Genomic DNA, 22,754 nt, shown 5'->3' on the forward strand with positions numbered 1-22,754 from the left:
GCCTATAATCCAGGAAAAAAAGCCTCACCAGAAATTGACTATATTGGTACTCTGATCTCAGACTTCCAGCCTCTAGGTTTGTAAGAAAATAAATGTCTGTTGTTAAGTCAAACAGCCAATGGTACTTCTTTATTGCAGCCTGGCTACAAAAATACCAATCATACATGTACATATAATGTGTTTGCACACAGACATATATGTATGTTAAATGTATGTAATACATTATATTATATATGTATATCACACAACTCTCTCTCTTCTATCCATATACATATACACAGAGACTGAGAGCAAGCTCTATGCCCTAGATTTAACTCCTTTCTGTGACTTCACATTCAAGCCCTGATCCTGATCATATGTCAAAGCCAGCATTCTATGTCACTGACATAGGGCATATGATCATAAAACATAAAGAACACAATAGTGAAAAATAATTTAAATATCTTGTGACTTAAGTCAGCTGTACCATCTTTATAAAACACAGCTATAAATAATTTTGTAAACATGAAGGTCTTAATTATAATGAAAATATTTATACCTTCTCTGGGTAATGTGAATTTTTACTCTTTTAAAAGGTACACTATTTTTTAATGTTTTATTGACTCACCTTGTCACAGATCCATTTTCTAGGATTTTCACTTCGGAATTGTTTTAATCCATAAGAATCAGAGCCATATTTGCTTGATGAATGCATCGATGCAGTGTATTTTTCTTTTTTATGGTAAGAAGAAAATGGAAAAAACCTGAAAAAATATTGAGGAATATTCTTAAATTTATTTCTATAGATATTTGATTTAAAATATTAGGAGAAGCAGTATAATAAAAATAATTCATGCTTTGAGATCAGAATACCTGGATTCCATTTCAACCTCTATCTTTGACTATTAGTGTCATTGACTTCAACGAAGTAAAACTTTCCCCATGGAATTTTGTGAGTTTCAAATATAGACAATGTTATGTAATGAATTTATCAACAATGATGCCAAATTACTCAAAATTTATCACATAAGTAAAAACACTCTTAATATTAAAATGGTAAGCTCCCCTTTAAAAAAAAGAAGAAAGAAAGAAAGAGAATGCTTTTAAGTAGCTCATTGGAAAATTTATTGAGTCTGCAGCAAAATTTCTAACTTGTATTAAAGTGTCCCTTTATCATGCTTAGTTTTGGTGCATGTATTATACTGGAATCTTTCAGAGGGTGGCTAATCTATGATGTATCTTACTATCTATGAATCTCCATATTCATATCCATTTTGAAATAATTTACCTAAGGCAGAATTTACAGTGGCTTGGATAATAATCCTATTTGGCAATCAGAATTCATTTTTATGTAAAAATAAAGAAAAATATTTGGCAATTTATAAAGATCTGTATTACTATAATGTTCTCTGTAGAGACTTCATCTCTACTCCAAGGCTTTTCTGATCCTTTTTTCTTCCTTCAAAAGAACTCAATTTTATAGCTGTGTTGAACACTTTTCTGTTTCTTTGGTATTCCTTTTTATGCTGCAACTCATCTCTAACTGTTGTATATGATGTTTCTTCTTTCTAAAAAGCCTTCACTAGCTTCCCACCTTGTTGAACTCTACTTGTCTTTTAATAGTCAAGCTCTGGCATAAATAGTCTGGAAAGATAATTTTTTTTCCTTGCCTCACCTCCCACATCCCTGCCAGTAGACCCTCAAATGTATATATATGCATGCATAAAGAAACATGAACTTTCCTCTGTGCATTTATTGCCTCTCGTGAGTATATTCACCCTAAAACTAACCACATTCTACTTGTGTTTGTTATCTCATTTCCTATCCTCTACTATTACAAAGTGCGTTCTATTTAGATAGGCTGCAGCTTTCATCATTATTTGTTCCATCATTATATGTTTTTCAAAGTACAGGGTATATAATTGCATTTCACTTAATTTTGTTTAATGAATAGATATTTAGACAATGGAGAATTCAGTATGGTTGGGAGAGGGTACATTCAGCTGCCTTGGAAGGCTAGTTTTTAATCTGGGTTTTGAAAGATGGGTATTGCATGCATTAGCATTTCAGAAGGAAGAACATGCAGAGAGGCATAGAGGTAGGAGAAGAAGGACAAAAGGCAAACGGCAATGATAGAACAGAAGGTAAGAAATCTGAACAGATCAAGTGCAGCTTAAGAAACTGGACTCTAGGTTGAAAATTTAGACTTGAATCAACAGGCAATAGAGGGTCATAATTTGGAGATTTGAATGGACTGTGCAGAAAACCTACATTTATGAATGACTATAATAGGACTACATGAAAAGGAAAGAGAGTTGTAAGGGGAAAGAATAAGTGTAATTTGTTAGATTCCTTATTTTGAAAGGTATATTATGATATTATATACTCAATGTATAAAGGTTTTTATTTTATATTTACATTGGACCTATTTTCCCTGAAGCTACTTGACTTTTTAATTTTTGCTTCTTGAGCCCTCTACCAATCCTGTAACTTCCCATTCAAGTAATGACTTATTTGTTTAGATCACTGTATATCCACATTTTTTATTATTTTTTTAATTTATATATGACAATGGAATGCATTACAATTCTTATTAAATATATAGAGTATAGTTTTTCATATCTCTAGTTGTATACAAAGTATATTCACACCAATTTGTGTCTTCATACATGAACTTTGGATAATAAGGTCCATCCTTGTAGGCTAAGACTTAAACTGATGTGTCTGGGAGTTCTCTGTATCTTCTGATACAGTCTTCAGAAGCACATAAGTGCAACTGCCAGTTCATGCAAGAGATGAGCAAGGGAGGGTTTAGTAGGTAGATTGTGGATTAAAATTGTGTAATTCCATCTGTGCTTTGCTTTGGCTTTCCATAGTATCTGCTTTGCCTCAAACCAGAACTCTTTTTCATAAACTCACGTGAGAACTGACTCTTCTTATTGATACATGGACAGAGACAAGGATGGGGGAAGGGTGGGGTGGGGATATTCTGTATATATCTCTTCCTCACTCTCACTTTCTGCAGTAACTTAGCTTCAGTTCTCAAGCTTTTCTGGGGATCAGTAGGACACATTGCCTTATTTCTCTGGGACATCTCCCTCTTCTGGCACTTAACTTTCAGTGTTAACTTTTCTCTATCAATTAGGAATTTGCTATCTTCTTGTCACCTGCCAAAACTTTATGTTATTTTCACCTACTGTTTCTCATCTTCTGCCCTCTTCCTTATAAGATTTTGAAAATCCTTTTATGTCAGTGAATTCTGGGAGGGATTTGCACAATTGACCAGGTTACACAAAAAAATATATCACAATCATAGATGTTCTGTGAGTGTTTGTAGGGTTTTTAAAGCTTGTTTTTTTCCTTGTATTTTGATTATACTAATATCTAAAGTAATAATAATGATGATAATAAAAATAACAATTGATACACATGTTACATCTATTTTTTACTTCTACTTTTAGCATCACCATTATTTCTTGGACTCTTGTTCTTTTCAGCCTCCACGTTTAATGTTATATATATATTAAGTTGTTCATCCCTCATAACAACACTATATGGAAGTAAAGATTCCATAAAGGTCAAGAAACAATAAGGGTACACAGGTAGCAAAGGCAGAAGTAATATATGAGTATGTCTGGCTGACTCAAAAGCCCCATTATTCATCATCTTTACCAAAAAATATCCCCATTTTGGTGGTGATTTTTTTAAGAGAGAGAATTTTTAATATATTTTTTTTAGTTTTCGGTGGACACAACATCTTTATTTTATTTTTATGTGGTCTTGAAAATGGAACCCAGCGCCCCACACATGCCAGGCAAGCGCGCCACCACTTGAGGCACATCCCCAGCCCGTGATTTAAGTTTTTAAGAAAACATTTCAATGAGAATTGCCTGTATTGGCTCATTGGTTCGCTCTTTCTTTCTTATACAAAAAAGTCTTTTTGTATAAGCTGGAGACAGTAGAAATAGCAAGCTACAGCAAGTTTCTCCCAAAATTTGCAGCAGAGCTTGTATAAGCCAATGCTTTCTAATGTGAGACTTGCTCCAGGATCTGCTCTCAGTGTCTTAACAGCTAGCAAAAATCAGAGATATGCTAAGAGACAGCAGAATTGCCTCTCTAGGGAGAACAGACATATTTTCTCACCGCTAGCTAATAAAAGAATTTTCCCCAGAGAGAGCAAATTTAGGGTGATATTTTACAAGTCAAATCTCCTGAGAGGACAAGAGAAATTTTCTAAAAAGAGGAAAGTCTCATCATTAGAACCATGATCCCTCCTGAGACCAATCACAAAAATCCTCTTCCTCCTGAAGCTGAATGGAGAAAGTAGATGGAGAGAAGAAAGAATGGAAGAAAAGGGAGCCTTAGGCTTCCCCTAAAATTGGCTCCTATACCACTAAAATTGGTACTTACTTCGGGGCCTGTATTAGATATCTAAGTGATATAATTTGGATCTGGAATGTCCTCAAAACCCATGTGTTAAAGGCTTGGTCATTAGCTTGGTGCTACTGGGAGGTGGTGTAATCTATAAGAGGTGGGGCCTAGTGGGAGGTTTTAGCTCACTGATAATATGACCTAAGACAGGGACAATAGGACTGCAGCTCCTTCTCTTTTTTTGCTACCATCCATTAGGTGAGGGCTTTATCTCCCATGTGCTACCATCACAAGGAGCTGTCTCACTACAGTCCTAAAAGCAAAGGGCTGATAATGAACTAAAACCTCCAAAACCATGAGCCAAAATTATTTTTTCCTCTCTTTAAATTGACTATCTCAAGTATTTTGTTATAGCAATAGAAACCTGACTAACAAAATAAGCTAAATTTCAGTATACAATAAAGTCTTGATGACTTGATTAATAGTTAATTCAATCCATCAAATGTCTTAAATAACGACAATAAATGTATATATCTTCGCATATGTTCAATACATTTTCTTAGAGGCAGATGCCTCATCCAACTACAACAATATAAGGGGGAGGGTTAAACTTTATAATAGAGGCAAAACAAAAGAATAGAAGAACATAGAGAGCTGAAGACAACTTCTAACTTTGGCAGAAATTGGAACTGAAAATGAAATTAAAAGACTTATATGAGTAGATGCTTAGAAGTAAAAGATGTGAACATATGTAGGGTTTTGCAATTGTATAATAAACTTACAAGGAAATTAAAATAGGAAAAATGTTCTTCATAGAGTGTTTATACTGGTTCCTATCTAAACAGGCTAAGTTTCAGTAGTTTCATCTGTTGTTACTTAAAATATCTTGGGAATATCATCCTGGGGTCAGCCATGATGGCCCAGTATCACATTTCTCTCTAAACTATATTACTGCACTACATGCCTTGTGATCCTAGTAAGGTTGAGACAAGTCTGACATTTTCTACTTTTTATAGGGAGAGATTTCTTATTTATGAATTCTAAAACATAGGACTTTCACATCATAAGTGGCTTTCAGAGCATTCACTTTTTCAGGCAGGGAAACAAATACTTTTCCATCTTCTTACAGTGGATATAAATTTATTTAGTTTATAAGTTTCAAAACTTCTATACTTCCTAGACAAGAAAATGTAATTAGATGACAGCATAGCAAATAAAAAGAATTTTACTGCCTTAATATTTGAGTAGCTGAACTTCATATGTCCAAGTAATAGTTTATTTCTAACTACCTAGAGAGTGATTGTAAAATGCTACTGCTTCTTTAGCAAGCACTAACAAGGTAATGAAAGACAAAAGAATACTTCAGAAAATCAGTAGTTTTATCTTCTGTACTTCATAAAGAAATTTGCCAATTATTTTTTCTGTTCTTATTATAGCTACATGCTGAAAAAGATCACAAGCTTCATTACTGAAGATGATAAGCTATGAGCAGCCCCTCTCATATCAATCACTAACAACACAGGAGAGAAAGACACTCCCCCAAAGGGATGCAGGAGTGAGTGCTGAGAGTTATCTCAGGGTCTTGCTTAACAGGTATATCTAAAATGTGCGCAAAAGAGGGAGTTATTTAATTTGGGGTAAAGAAAGAAAATAGGGAGAAAATTCACTATAAAGTAATTAAGGGAACTTGTATTTTGGTCTACAAAATTTAATGTGATAAGTAAAGACATCTAGGTTTAAGTCTAGAAAGTTGATGAACAAATTAAAAGAGAATATACAGACAAAGCAAGTTGATTTAATTCAAGAAACTAATCAAGAAACAAGAAATTTTCCTGTTATAAAAGTACACCAGCTCAAAAATTATTCTTAGACTCTAATATTTTAATCATTTTTATAATATGGAAAATAATATTTAATGTTTTGAGGGCTGACTTATAATCAGTTCATGCCTGGTCTCATTATCAGATAACTCAGATAATATTAACTAATCATAGGCTTTTTTAAAGACAAAGCATTTTGAAAGAAACATAATTGAAAACTATTTCAGTTATATTTGAATTGGATGAGATAGGTGTTACATTTGTTGTATGTATAATTTTAGCCCTTCTAAAAACACAAACCAACTCAGCTATTCAATTCATAGAAAAGGTCCACAAAATATTGAATATTTGTCCTTCATAATACAGAACATGTTTTAAGTTTTAGAAAAAGGTCAGTAGACAAATAAGTCTCTTTTTAATTAATTTCAATATGAGAAATAACAGTGTTTTCACTATGTGTATTAACCACCCAAATTTCCAAGTAAACCTAACATATGGCTTATTAATACCAATAAAAGATCTCACAAAACTCTGCTCATCTATTAAGGTATTGTAGATTAGTGGAATTTGTGTTGAACAGATAAATGAAATAAATATTTATGTCATTAAACAAATAAAATGAGCAACAATATGGAATAGGAATTAGACTTCATTCATGGATGAAAATATTGTAACCATAGCTGTGTTTAATATACAGTTAAATTCTACTTAAAGTAAAATTCATAACAAAAAATTAAAATCCATTAACTATTTAAGCAACAATATTAACAGCACAAATTTCTTCCACAGGATAAAGATGGAAATGCAATATTTAAATGACAAGAATGCGAGTGGCATGATTATTTATGCAAATCAACAGTGATCTTGTATTGTAAGCTTCCAAATTTAAATGGGAAAATATATTTTGCTTTCTCCTTATATTTTTCTTAGCTTAAGAGAAACAGATTTATCTGGATTTATTATTATTGTCAATGACTCTCAACATATCCTGTCTTATTAATTTATTTACATATATCAATAACTTTGTTATATATTTTGTAGAGTTGACTTCATTTTTCTTTAGTTGATAGTAAAAAAATACTTTTAAAAAAATCTCTTTTAAAAGAAAGAGAGCATCTCTTATTTGAACATCCCTTATCCAAAATGCTTGAGACCAAAAATGTTTCAGATTTAAGATTACTTTCAGATTTTATAATATTTAAGTATATATAGGGGACCCATATATAAATACAAAATTCATTTATATTTCATATATATCTTCTACACATAGGGTGAAGATAATTTTATATAATATGTTCATTGCATCTGTGTTTTGACTGCAACCCACCCCACAAGGGTCAGGTTTGAACTTTCCCAATTGTGTCACATCTGTGCTCAAAATATTTCAGATTTTGTATTTTCAGATTATAGATGTTCACATTGTATTAAATTTAAATGCCCTAGTTAAATAGCATTCACAGGGCTCTCTTTTATGTCACTTACAACATCAATAATATAATGTATAAGAATTATGAGCTTAGACATTTTAAGGAGGAAAATAAATCAGTGAAAAACATCAAATTATTCTTAAGAAGGTCTGAGAATAAAATAAGCTGAAACTGACAAAAAATACTAAGGAGAACAAAATTTTTTTATGTTCTTAAATCCAGAGTAGTATATTCCAAACTATAGTCTGTGAATGAGCAGATTCTTGGCTGACTAGACCATCAACTCCATAAAGCCAGGAGTTCTTTGTCCATCTTGTTCACTGCTGTTTCCATTGCCTAATGTAGTGCCTGGCACATAGGAGGCATGCTATAACATTTGTTGAATGAATGAGTGAATATATTTGCAAATACTCTATCTTATATTTCCCCTCACTGATGTTCACACTAAATAAAAGTATTCTTAAGATTGAGAAGCCTGTAAGTGCCACCATTCTTTAACGCTGAGAATATAATTTTCCTCAAATATATTCCACAGAAAACTCATCAGCATCTTTCAAATAAGTGTTTTAGGAGATATGGTGTGAAAAATGATGCTCATAGTAAGAAAAACAACAAAGGAAGTATTGACCTATAGTGGGACTGCTGGTGTAATGTAATAAATGTCACAAGTATGATCACAATTGAACCTGCTTGCTTTTGCTTGACTTTTTGTTCAATGAGAATGATTTTGATAGTCAGATTTTTAGAATAAAACACATGGTTCAAAACCCAAGAATCAAAATTCAACACATAAAAAACATGGAGCATTTCTACTATTCATCAGGTATTATTCTAAGTGATATAGTGAATAAGTCATGGGCTCTTTGTTCCTGAAGAGGTATCATCTAGAACAAGGGTCTCCAACTTGTCTGCGCAGAAGGGCCAGGCAGGTGATAAATGAGAGAGATGTAGGTATTGAAAAGTCTTAATCAATTGCTACTATGTCAGACTATAGGCTTCTTTTGTTTCCAGATCTCCTGTTGTCCTTATTCTAATGTAAGCTAAAAATCAGTATTTTAAAGATATTTAATTATTATTTTAATTCATTTTTGATGAATTTAATATTTAGAAAATTATGGGATAAAGGCTAGGGGTGTAGCTCAGTGGTAGAGCACTTGCCTAGCTTAAGTGTAGCTCTGGGTTCAATCCCTAGTGCCAAAAAAGGAAGGAAAAAGGGGATTCGAATACAACACACTTGGAAGATATATGAGACTCGTTTGTAACCTCTGGTTTAGAATTTACAAGTGAGCACCTAGAATGCCCAGTGATTTCAACAGCAATAAGAAGACAAATTGTATCTTAAATTACTGGGAAACCCTATTATATATGATCACTAAATCACCAGTAGTTATCTTTAAGAAATTGTGGATTTACTAAAGATATACCAAAACAACTTTAAAAGTAGAAGAATATAGACTGTAGAATATTGAGGTGACTAGGTCAATTCCTAGCAAGATTCTAAAATGCATGCATGCATTATTAAAATAAAACATATATGTAGGTATATATTTGATAATGGCACCATTTTTCCATTATATAGCCTTCAAGTATGGAGGATACATATAGTAACACACACAAATATATATATATTAATATATATATTTATTGTCAACCTATGGAAATTGTATATTATATATATAGATAGATAGATAGATATAGAGATTTTGTGTTTCCAAGCTGCCCAGAATTAATATATTGTTTAATATATAAACATAAAGTAGTGTTTTAATTATTATTACTTATATTTCTTATCTTTTGCTAGTTTTTCAAAATAAATTATAAAATTTTTTGTTGTCAACATCTGATTCATATTTTTAAAAAGGTAATCTTTGGATGTTTTTAAATAAGTACCTTGATAAGCAAAGATGTTTATTGTCTTAGTAAAGGACAAAGTTGGTACTATTTAAACAGAAGGCCCACTGATCAATTTCACTATTCATAGCCTAACTGTTGACTTCTTTGGTTTGCCATAGTCATGATCTTGGAAGTCAGGTACTATTGAGGGAAAACAATTTTCTAAATCTAATAGTGCTCAGTAGCAAATATCTATTACAGAGATACATATATATATATATATATATATATATATATATATATATATATATATATATATATATATATAATATATAATTTATATATTATATATACAATTTGTATGATACATATATCTTACAAAGCATATCTGAAGTTTGGCAAAGTATTTGACAAACTCTTTTATGATTTCCTGAAGAAAATAAAGGAAAGATTTTGGGGGGGAGAAAAAGAGAATATAGAAGTAAGAATTAGGTGATACTTAAAGGAGAAAGCAAAAGTGTCATTGAATGAGTTCCAACAGTCAAATCTAATATATTCATTTCATCATTATTGAACTTGCACTCTGCATCAAAATGTTCATCTCCTTGTATTGAATTCTTTTCTCTTTTGATATGCATAAAACTCCTGGTTCTCTTTCTTGCTTTCTTTGTTTCTTAACTGATTCACTATTTTCTACCAATGGCTTAAATTAACCATAAATGTGCATCAGAATCAGCTGGGTATATTTTCCAAATATATATATATATATATCTACTAACCCAACTTATCTATGATTGAGATTCAAGAATTCATATGTATATAATTTTAACCCTCAAGGAGATGCAGTTAAGCAACCCTGACTAATAACCACTGCCTCAATGTTAAAGCAACTCCCCCAATCTGTACTTAATCTTCTCTCGGTATAGTTTCTCCTGTGGGATCCTTTCACCATCGGGGTTTTAACTATCAACTCTACATTGATGATTTCTTCCTCTTTATGTCCATATGCAATGTCTTTCTTTAAATTAAGAGCTGTGTTTTCAAATCTCACCAGAAATATTTACACAGAAACCTCAAATAGAGTTGTTCCTAAATTAAACTCATAGCCAAATTCTGTATCTTATTAAATCTACAGTGCTTCTTATATACTTTTTTCTAAGTTAAGTGAGGACAACATTTTCTAACTAGTTGCCTAATCAGAAGCCATCAAATCAAGGCACGGGAAGACCCTCTCGCCTTTGCTCTCATAAACTAGGAAATCCTGGCTCATAGCTCTACTCTCATTAAACACGTTATATAATGCAACACACCCTCCCCCAAGCCACATGGTCTAGTCATATGTTAAGTTAACATATCCACTAATTTAATACATATTTATTAAATGCCTACTGTGTTCCAAGCCTATGACTTGAATAGGCCATATTGAGGATATATTGAGCAGAAAAGATACTCTCTCAGTAATTTAAGTTGAAAAATGGAATTAGCTGAGGGTTTTAGATCTGGTTATGTTAAACTGGACCTAGGGTGGTAACTAAGTAGAAACTAAAGATTTATGGAAACGAAAATTTACAATTTATGAGTGAGTAGCAATTTAGGTAGTCAGTAGAGAGTAGAAAAGAAGCAAAAATGCAGAGGAAAAACAGAGATGTCACCAAAGAGAGAAAACTATGTCTCTATAGTCCCTGAGATGGTCATTTTAGTACAGTTTTTCTTTCTTCTCCTTTTTTTTTTTTTCCTGTGGTACTGGGAATTGAACCCAGGGACTGACACATGCTAGGAAAGTTCTCTGCTACTGAGTTACAGCTCCAATCCATTTATTCTTTAGTTTCCATATCTCTGTAAGATTCCTTGATGTAGTGTCTTTTAAACATGTTCCTAATTCTCAATTTACCTTGAATGGATCTTTGTTCTTTGCAAAGATGAAAGCTCTGAGACAGTGAACCTAAATGCTTCTGTGCCCCTGACCATACCAGACATACAATATCAGGTTGGCCTCCAATTATTGTTTAGGGTTTATTACAGTCTACCTGAAAGCAGTTTGTTAACTTTTTTTCTTTTCTTCATTACCAATGTCTCCATTCTGTTACAAGTTGTCTTCATCTCTGAACTGAACAATGGAAAGAGTTTCCTAACTGGTCTCTGTCCCCAGTGATTCCCATTTCTAAACCATCTGCAGTTACTAGAGTGGCATCTCTATCTTAAACTGTGATAATCAGGTTTTACAACATCTCTCAGGGTAAACCAAATATTTGATCATGTTACACATGGCCCTTTACACAGTGGCTCCAACCTATACTTCTATTGCCACTTTGTGTGAGATTTCAGAGTTTCATGCTAAGCTTCACAAGATACTCTACAGAGCAAGCTGAAACCCCCCATGAGCTGTGTACTTTTAACACAGTGATTGTTGTCCATGCCACCTCTGTGCCACTACCCTTATTTCAAATCTCTACTGAGTCTTCAAATCTCTTCTGATCTCCACATATTTTTGAACCCTAAACTGAAATATAGTAAGAATTTTATGAGAATCCATGAGGGCTATGAAACAACAAAACCTGGGACATGAAAATCCCATACCAATATAAAAATCTGAACTAGTGCTACAGCTAATATGAGTTTGAAGAATGTATGTGAGTATGACACACAGGATACATTTCACAAAAGAAATTCTATATGCTTCATAAGTTGACTACATGTAGATTGATAAACCTTTTCTAGGTAAATATTAGGCACTGTATTAGGAAGAGTGCTTATGACTAACCTAGCAAAACGACTAAAAATGTCTTTCTATGTCTTTTCTGAATGCACACACTAAAATTATATATAATATTCTCAGGTATATCACTAAAAGTATTCCAAATGAACAAACTATTTAGATATTGTAAATCTTAAACTTCTTTAGGTTTAGATATAAGAAGAGAATTCTTGTACTTTGTGGTCATTTGTATAAAAACAATTTTTTAAAAGAAACAGTGGCCAAAAATAGAGCACAGATCTTTCTATATAGCCTAAGTAATAAAAGGGTCTTTTGTAGACAAATTCTAGAACTTGTTAATTATACACAGGCTTATTATCTATATCCCCAGTGTTATAAAGTACCAGAACTTCATTAGAAAAATTAAGCTGGAAAAATGAAGGCAGCACTTTGTAAATTTCCACTGGAAATTAGCTGGGAGAGGCAGAGGAATACCAGATCAAAAGAGGGTAATCATGCTTAACTGTGCCCTAGAGCACCCGCATGTATAATACGATTTGCACAGTAACTACCTCTCCTATTACTGCTTGTTTGGAGTATTCTGTGTTAATGGGGTTAGCTAATTTAGTATTTTAACTTAAAAAGGCTCTGCTGATTAATAAATGTTGCACACTGTGCTAGTAATTAAAATAAATGGAAGAGTTACAAATAAAAGTTGAATTGTTAAGAAAACATTATCTGAAAATATATGATAATCCCTATTTATCATAATATAATAATAGCTCAGAAAATATGCAAATTTAAAGGTCTAAAATATTTGAAGAATCACACAAGTCAAAAAAGTTTTGAGATGTGTTCAATTTCTTTTTCACTATTCTTTAGAGATAAATGTAACCAGATCTTATTCATATGTCATGTCTTTTAAATGCTTTTTAAAAAGCTTATTTTGATCTAAGTTCTTAACCTTTTCCACATTTTTCCTATAGCAATATTTATGAAATTATACTTATAGTTCATCAGAAACAATATTTTAAAGTTTAAAAGTGAGAAATCCAACACTTACTAGGGCTCCCATCTAAGCCAGATTGCAAATGTGAGAGAAATAAAAGCAGGTGCAGTTCATTGATACTGAATATTTGTCATTAGTTTCAGCAAGTTGGAGGAGCTCAAGAAATTGAGTTACCAATTCTGCTTTGCTACACAATGTTTATAAGATGCCTCCCATTTCACTCTGAATAACTGCCAGAAAATTAACACCTTTTAGTTTTCCAGAAGACACTGAGACAGTTATTGAATTGTTTATGCAGAGGGTCTTAACATCCTATGTAAGTTTAAAATATTATATAGGTACAACACAATTTAATTACGAATTTCTCTTCATAGGAAATCTCAGGTCATATATTTTAATCCACAATGTAATATAATCCACCTTATACCTGCAGAAGAACCTTTAGTCCTTAGAATCCAGTGATTACCCTCAAGTTTAATTCAGGTTTAGTTTATATTTAATTTAAACCTGAAAGGCTGGCCTAACAAACAGCTCCTCGCCTTAGAAAACTTTAGGGAGAAAACTCACATTTGTTTTCTTTGGTTGTTATAACAAAGTTCCATAAATTTGTTGGCTTAAACAACAGACATTTACTAAGTTACAATTCTTGGGGTCAGCAATCCAAAAGGAATCTCACTGAGCTGAAATTGAGGTATTGGAAGGAATGGGGGGGATCCATTTTCTTGCTTTTTTCAGCTTCTAGAGGCTGCTCAAATTCCTTGCTTGTGGCCTTCATTCCCTATCTTCAAAGCTGCCAAAGGTGAGATAGGCTCTTCTCTCACTGCATCACTTTGACCTCCTAAAATAGTCAAATCTCTTTCTGCCTCTCCTCAACTTTTCCCATTTTTAAGGACTCTTGTGATTATACTAGTCTTACCACGATAATCCACATTAATCTCTGAATCTAAAAACCTTTATTCTTATCTACAAAGTCACTTTTATTATGTGAGGTAACATATTCATAGGTTCATGGGATTGGAACATATGAACTCTGGGGGTGGGGGATTATTCTGCCTAACAGAACACCGACTGGAACTCTCTTCTGCCATATTCTTAATCTATTGTACTTTGTATATGATTATAGTCTGCCTGCTTGTAGTTTCCTGTATTAAGCCAGGATATTTATGATTAATAGCATTAATAGAAGGTACGGTAATCTCCCTTCATCTGTGGTTTCATTTTCTAAGTTTTTAGTTATCTGTGGTCTGCTGAAAATATTAAATGGAAAATTCCAAAATTAAGCAATTCATAAGTTTTAAGTTGTTGTTCTGAGTAATATGATGATTCCACCCAATGCCATCCCACCTAGGACATGAATTATCCCTTTTTCTAGATCATCCACACTGTATACACTACCCACCTGACAGTCACTTAATAGCTGTCTCAGTTGCTAGATTGACTGTACTATAATACTGGTATTGTAGTATTTGTGTTTAAGCAACCCTAATTTCACTTAATGACCCCAAAGCATAAGAGTAGTAAAACTAGTAATTCAGATATGCCAAAGAGAAGTTGAAAAGTGTTTCCTTTAAATGGAGACATGGAAGTTTCCAACTTAATAAGGTATTACAAAGATTATGGTAATATCTGTAGTTTTAGTCATCCACTGGAGGTTCAGAATGTATCTTCAGTTCTTCTGTATCTACTCTATTTACATAAAGAACTTCATACCTCTCAAACTTTAGGGAAGCCCATGTCATAGAATATATCACCTGATGTATAATTGCCCATTCTACTCCATCTCTACTGTTCAATGAGTAAATTAAACATTAACTTTGAGAGTTCTGGAACTATAGCAATATGGTAGCTTCTCATTTCTTGCACCTCTAAATAATTTCTTTTTCCATTTCTTGTAAACAAGTTATATGGTCCCATTTCACATCTGAAAATATTCCTTGAACTGTCATCTTATGAAATTTCAAACCTGTAATACTCTCTGATCACTAATTCTCATAAATAGGTAATGTGTGTAACATTCTGCCATATATAAATAGAAGAACACAAATACATACATAACTATATAAACAAAACTACTGAATGGATGCACAAGAAATGATTGATAGTCATGTCCTCTGGAAAACATAACTAGGGATTACTAAATAATGTTTAAAGTTTCTAAAATATGTATCTGCTGTGGTTTTAAGTTTTGAAAAAGAAAACAGAAATCCTTTTTATTATTTTGAGTGGATTTGAAAAGATTGAGTAAATAAGGGAATAGGAAATCGCTTACAGAAAAGGAAAGAATATAAGACATAAAAAATATGGAATAGCTGAGAATCTCTGGAGCACAGGCTCCTCATGGCATGTGGCAATTAACTAGAGAAATAAGACTGGGTTACATAAGGAAAGACTTGTATCTGGCAAACGGAATTCAAATTTATTGTGGAAGAGGTAAAAAGCCACTGAAAAGCATTTTGGCTTCATAATGGCATGATTACACTTCATTCGTGTTGGTGTGGTAAAATGCACAGAGGTGAGAAAGGCACAGATAAAGGTGTTTATGGTATTTGAAGTAAGCAATAGACACACAAAAAAAGAGAGGAGAGGCTGAATTTGAAAGATATTTGAAAAGTAGAATAAAGAGGACTTGAGGACTGATAGGATATGGGTAACAGTGGGTAAGAAGAGGTGACTCAACTGTCATATATAACAAACTAGAATTTTTAAAAAAGAAGAGGTGACTCAAAAGTAGAGCTTAAGCAGATCGTTGGTACTGCAATTTACATACCAAGAAGAAGCAGGCTCATGTTTTGTGTACTAAGATTAGGACATCTAGTAGAGATGGAAATGAAGATGACAGTTGAAAATAAAATTCTGGAATTTAAGAGTAAGAGCTTCAAGATTTAGAATGGAAATCATTGGCATAGACATGGTAGTTGAAGTCTCTCAAATAGAAGCAATCACTGAGATTCTATATAGAAAGAAGAAAAAAGTTAAAAAAAAAAAAGAGTAGAAGACTTAATCCTGCCATCAGCTTAATTCCATCCCATTACCTCTCACCAAAATTACTGCAGTACTTTCCTAAGGGGTTTCGCTGCTTCTAGCATATTTCTTCTCAAATACATCTGTCTCCTAATCAACAAATTCATATTCTTTTTATAACATGCTCATTCTCAGAAGCCTTAAATAATTTTCTATTGCCTATAGGATAAATCCTCAAACTCCTGAAGTTTTTCACAATTTTTTCTTGCTACTGCTTTCTAACATGAAAAATAGTTTCTGTCAGATCAATTTCATAATTTTTCTGTCAACTTTTCCAACCATCACTTTTCTCATACCTTTAACCTACATTTATCTACTTTCTCTTCTTTTCTCTATCAAAATCTTAACAATCATTCACATGAACCAATTCAGTTCCTTCTCTGTTAAGAATACTTTCCTAGAGGGACTGGGGATGTAACTCAGTGGTGGAATGCTTACCCAGAGATATGCAAGGTACTGCATTTGAAGCCCAGCATGACATACAAATAAACAAACAACAACACACTTTTCCATTGTCAGAGGCCAGAAGAATTCTACATTAAAAATTATTGTCTTTTGAGTTATTTATATATTTTAGATATTAATCCTCTGTCAGAAGAGTAGATGGCAAAGATCTCCTATTCTGTAGGCTGTCTTGGATCATTCCTAATTGTTTCCTTTGCTGCACAGAAGTTTTTAATTTCATGCCATTCCATTTATTAACTCTTGGCATTATTTCTTGAGCTTTTCAGGTCTTGTTCAGAGAGTCATTGCCTGTACATATATGCTGGAATGATGTCCGTATTTTCTTCTAGAAGTTACACAGTTTCTGTTCTAATTCCTAGGTCTTGGATCCATTTTGATTTGATTTGTATGCAGGGTGAGAGATACGGGTCTAGTTTCATTCTTCTACATATGGCTAACTAGTTTCCCCAGCACCATTTGTTTAAAAGGCTGTCTTTACTCCAATGTATGTTTTTGGCACCTCCGTCAAGGATCAGATGGCTGTAGATGTGTGGGTTTATCTCTGGGTCTTCTATTCTGTACCATTGTTTATGTGTCTGATTTAATGCCAGTATCATGCAGCTTTTGTTACTGTAGCTCTGTACTATAATTTTAAGTCAGGTACTGGGATAGAGTCAACATTGATTTTTGCCTTACACTTAACAGCAAAAAACTCAAAGACACTTTCCAAAAGAAGAACTACAAATGGCCAACAGACATATTTTAAAAGTTCAACACATTTAACAATTAGGAAAATGCAAATCAAAACTACACTAAGATTTTATCTTATATCAGTCAGAATGGCAATATTCAAGAATATAAACAATAATAAATGCTGGAGAGGATGTGGAGAAAAATGAATAATTTTATGCTGTTGATGGGATTGTAAATTAGTATAAGCACTATGGAACTTAGGAGGTTCCTCAAAAGATTAGGACTGGAACCATCATATGACCCATGTATACCACTCCTCAGTATTTATCCCCCAAAATTAAATCATACTATAGTGATACACGCACATAGCAGTGTAATTCACAATAACTCAACTATGGAACCAATGTAGGTATCCATCACCAGATAAATGTATAAAGAAAATGTGATACACACACACACACACACACACACACACACACACCACACACACACATATATATGACAAACAAATAAACAAACAACACACTTTTTCATTGTCAGAGGCCAGAAGAAATTCTACATTAGAAAAATCATTGTCTTTAGAGTTATTTATATATTTTAGACATTAATCTAAATATATATATATATATATATATATATATATATATATATATATACAAAAAATTTGCAGAAAAATGGATGGAAGTAAAGACAATTATAATAAGAAAAATAAGCCAAACTCAGAAGATCAAGAGTGGTATGTTTTCTATCATATGGTGGATAAAGAAAGGTAAATGGGGGTGGGATCTCATGAAAATCAAAGAGTGATCAGTAGAACAAAGGAACCAGAGGGGTAAGAGGTGGAGGAGAAGGCGGAGGTGCTGGGGAGGGACATTGGCCAAATTATATTGTTATAATATGTGCATGTACAAACATGCATCAACAAATCCATCATTTGTATGATTATGATGCACCAATAAAAAATGTGGAAAGAGAAAAATAAAATAAAATGTCCTGGGTGAGGGACATTTTTTTAACACACACTTAACCAGTTTATCAAGTATTTGGTAATTCTTACATAGATTTTCATTGTTACCTGGTTAGTTTCAAACTACATGAGGAGTTCCATGAGACTAGAGATTTCATTTTATTTATTGCCACATCCCTACAGCCTAGAACTATTCCAGACATGTAAACATTTGTTGAGCCAATAAGTATTCTTTATTTCTCAAAATATCTAGATGACAGCTTCTCACACAAAGGGCCCTTGACAATACTTATTATTTGCTTTATTTCCTAGCCTTTTTAATTATTTTTTTTATTTATATGACACTGCAATGCATTACAATTCATATTACACATACAGAGCACAATTTTTTCATAACTCTGGTTGTATAAAAAGTATATTTACACCAATTTGTGTCTTCATACATGTACTTTGGATAATGATGTCCACACATTCTACCATCATTTCTAACCCCATGCCCCCTCCCTTCCTCTCCTACCACTCTGCCCTATCTAGAGTTCATCTATTGCTCCCCTGCTCCCCCTCCCTACCCCACTATGAATCAGAGAAAACTTTTTTTGGGGGATTGGCTAACTTCACTTAGCATTAGATAGACATATGAATTATGAATAAGGAAAGTAATTTTCATTATGAAGGCATGGGATGAGTTTCTTTAAGAACAAGAATAAAAACAAAGTTTCAATATAACTTTCAGACAAACTTCTATAATCCAGAATTGGTGTGTTAATTATTATTGTTTTATTTTTGTGCTTGCTTAAATACATATATGTAAATAATAGCTATCACCTATAAGCCTATAATTAGTAAAAAGCACATTGTCATCCTAAGAGTTACCTAGGGCGTGGATCATATTCTCTCATATCACTGTTCAGAGTTGGCTGAAGTCTGAACCCCTAGAACTTTGAAATATAATCTCATTTGGAAATAGGTTCATTGTAGATATAATAAGTAAATTTAAGATTACACTGGAGTAAGGTGGACCCCTAATCCAATATGACTGGTGTCTTTATAAAAAGGGAATTTTGAATACAGACAAGCACAGAGATTATCATGTGGAGATGAATGCAAGTAGTGATGCTTCATAAGCTCAGAAAGATGTTTCTACAAGCCAAAGAAAGCCAGAGATTGACAGCAAATTATTGAAAGGTATGGGAGAGGCATGAACAGAATCTTTTTCACAGTCTTCAGAGAAAGCAACTCTGTCAATGCCTTGAATTCAGATTGCTAGCCTCCAGAACTGTGAGACAATAAATTTTCATTAAAGCCACCTAGTTCCTGGTACTTTGGTATGGCAGTCCTAAAAGAGTAACGCCCTCAGAAGAATCTATCTTTTAGAAACCTAATGAGAAACCTTATATAAATTTAGGACACTATTGCTCAGGAAGAGTTCTGCTGTTGATCCTCCTTTAACTTTGGTTCTTTAGACTAGTGGATGGAATCCATCCTATCCTTGAAGTCTGTGATTTCCTCTCCCTTCTTTGATGCCTTACATGTAGAATTCTGTTTGCAGCAAATACAGATTCTGGTAATAATTGTCTTTTATTAAGACCCTTCTATATTCTTTTCATTTTTATATCTTTATACTCATTATCTTGTTCAATCATTATGACAACTTTTGAAGGTAGTATTTCTATTTTCACCTACATGGAAATAGCATTTCAGGGAGGCTAAATTATTTAGCTAGTATCATATTGCTGTTGTGTAAGGGAGCCAAGATTTGAGATCACATAGATCTAGTTCGAAAGCTCATGCTTCTTCTACTAAAACACATTGCATTTTTCATAATAATAGGAAAAAGCAATTGCCAAATGTATCAAATTCTCAGATATAGTGCTACCTTTTTTGAGCACTTAAGAATGGAAATAAAGGGCTATACAGAAGGTTCCTGAATAAGGCCCTGGGATGGTTATGAACATGCTGTTTTTAATTCCTTATGGGTAAAACCAGTCATGTGGCAAAAACACAATCTGCATTACAAAATTTTGCATCTTTGTGATAAGAGCATACTTTTCTCCTAATTTCTTTCACAGAATTACCCTCAACAGAGATATGAAACTCAAATTTCTAACATTTCTTTTGCTGCATAAGATACAGTTAGATGTTTTCCAACATATAAAAACCAAAGTGTTTTCAGAAGAAACTATAAATATCAGTGTTTTGTTCCTCTTATGGTGGAATTATCCTTAGACTAATTGCTAAGACCAATTGCTTATCTTAGTTGTGAAAAAATATGAGTTTTGAACCTATAAGTAATTTCTTTAGCACTTCCAACTTTGTTTCAGATTGGTTTGATAACCCTAGAGACAATTTTCAGTCTCTGAAAACGTCAGGATAAAGGTGATCAGCAACACCATAGAGACTGATGATATTTACACATATTCTATGAAAAATATAAGGTAAGCACATTTCTTTGGGGATAACATTGATTCTGATCTTTCTAGGATTAGCAAGGAAAATACTAGGAAAGAATCCTGCAGTACCTTGGATATGTAATGATTTCTGCAGAAATATCAGTGAGATAATAATCATCTCAATTATTTCAGCAATTAATCTTGCTATTTTGTAAACCTTAGCATTGTTGAAAATAGAAAAATAATTCTGAGTAATATAAATTTGGGTATTTATCACTAAATTGCATATTTAGGCTAAATCTGAGCAGCATTAATCTTCTAAAATTTCTGTTGTAAAACTAGTCTACCTTCCAAAAACCAATTGAAAATATATGTTTCTGATTTTCGTATTCATCATGCATTAGGTTAACTCAACCAATTACAGAAAGAATCTGCTAAATACACTATAGTTACTTATTTTTCAGTTCAAGTAGTTACTATAAATTTTTAAAAATTATAAGAATTACTTGAGATGCTTACCATTTTACGTCAGTTTATGTAAAAATTTAAGATTCTCTTAGAAATTTATGATTATAACAAAACATATTCCATATATCTTTTCTGAATGATAAAATTATCCAGAATCTACTGTGAAAATTAATATGCTATTGTAGATTTTTATATAACAAAAAATACTGCTAGTGTATCGTGATCATTGTTATTGTATAAATTATTACTATATAATATATATGAAATGATAATTCATACCTAATACATACTATATAATCATAACCAATAATGGCAATTTAATATGCTATAGTATACTATTATATAAGAATTTATAATAGTAGATTATATTATACTAAAATTATTACAATTATAATAACTTATAGGTTGATATAATAGACATATAATTATATATTAAATGATATATGTTAAATAATATAATTATCATTTATTATATAAATAATAATAATAAGGAATTATAAGATACTTGCAATGACAATTACATACGGTATTATAGGATTATAACACTAAAAAAAAGAGGCTATTCTAGGTTTAAAGTAATCTATTTATAAATCATGTATTATTCTATTGGAGACAAGATATCTCAGAGAAGAAATACCCTGGAGGAAAGACATATGAATCAAGACCCAAATCACTGATGCTAATAAAGTAATTTTAAATTGCATATGCTGTTAGATCATCCTCCATCTTTTTCTATCGTTTTCCTTAGTCATCAGTAACCTTTTATTTATTCAATCTAGAATATTATATGTAACAAAATGGAATTTAGTTCATGTTAACAAAATATTTTTCTATTGGATCTTATTTTAGAAGCATCACAAATATATGTGCTTTCATTAGCTAATTAAAGATATTATCTTTACTGATGCATAGTTGTCACTTTTCCATCTTAAAATGCAATTCATTATTTTTTTCCTTTGATAAATGCATACATACATATTTGGGAGAGAAGTTCATATATTTTTAAGTAGTACATATGTATTTTTTGCCATCAATATTAACATCATTTTCAATAGGTACAGTTATAAAATTGTTGCTTCTAGGGCTGAGGATGTGGCTCAAGCGATAGTACGCTCGCCTTGCATGCATGTGGCCCCGGGTTCGATCCTCAGCACCACATACAAACAGAGATGTTGTGTCCGCCGAAAGCTTAAAGAAATAAATAAAAATTCTCTCTGTCTCCCCCCCACCTCTTAAAAAAAATTGTTGCTTCTAAATAGATGACTTTGAATTTTCTCACAAAAAGAAGTTCCTCTACAATATTAGAAAATTTAAAGCACCAAACATAATGAAATTATGTTTTTTAAAAAACTTACATTTTGCTATGTATATTTTGTGCACATTCCTCTCTTTTAAACTCCTCTCTGGCTAGTTTTAACTCATTGATTGGTTCTGCCACTCGCAATGTTGGCTCCAGAGGCTTGTAACGTTGTTCTAATACTTCATTGAAATCTCGGAATGGCCCCTGACAAAGACAGGATGAGGTACATGTATTATTACAGAAATTGTTCGTAACCAAGGCTAGTGAACATCTCCAACGTATAGCAAGTTTACTAATTATTTTAAAAACCCAATTTATTCTTATCTGAGTTAGAAGA

The 22,754-nt window shown here is 32.5% G+C and overlaps 1 protein-coding gene across 1 annotated transcript in view; it reads right to left on the reverse strand.

Annotated features, from left to right (window-relative positions):
* The window catches only part of Spata17 (spermatogenesis associated 17), a 186,671-nt gene that overhangs the window by 52,602 nt on the left and 111,315 nt on the right, over positions 1-22,754 (reverse strand). Inside the window, exons 8-9 of the mRNA XM_027934643.2 lie at positions 22,473-22,621; positions 608-743 (exon numbers count right to left, since the gene is read on the reverse strand). Of these exons, the coding sequence (XP_027790444.1) occupies positions 608-743; positions 22,473-22,621 (285 nt within the window). The remainder of the gene's footprint in view (positions 1-607; positions 744-22,472; positions 22,622-22,754) is intronic.

Source organism: Marmota flaviventris, chromosome 12, assembly GCF_047511675.1.
Source record: "Marmota flaviventris isolate mMarFla1 chromosome 12, mMarFla1.hap1, whole genome shotgun sequence".
NCBI lineage: Eukaryota > Metazoa > Chordata > Mammalia > Rodentia > Sciuridae > Marmota > Marmota flaviventris.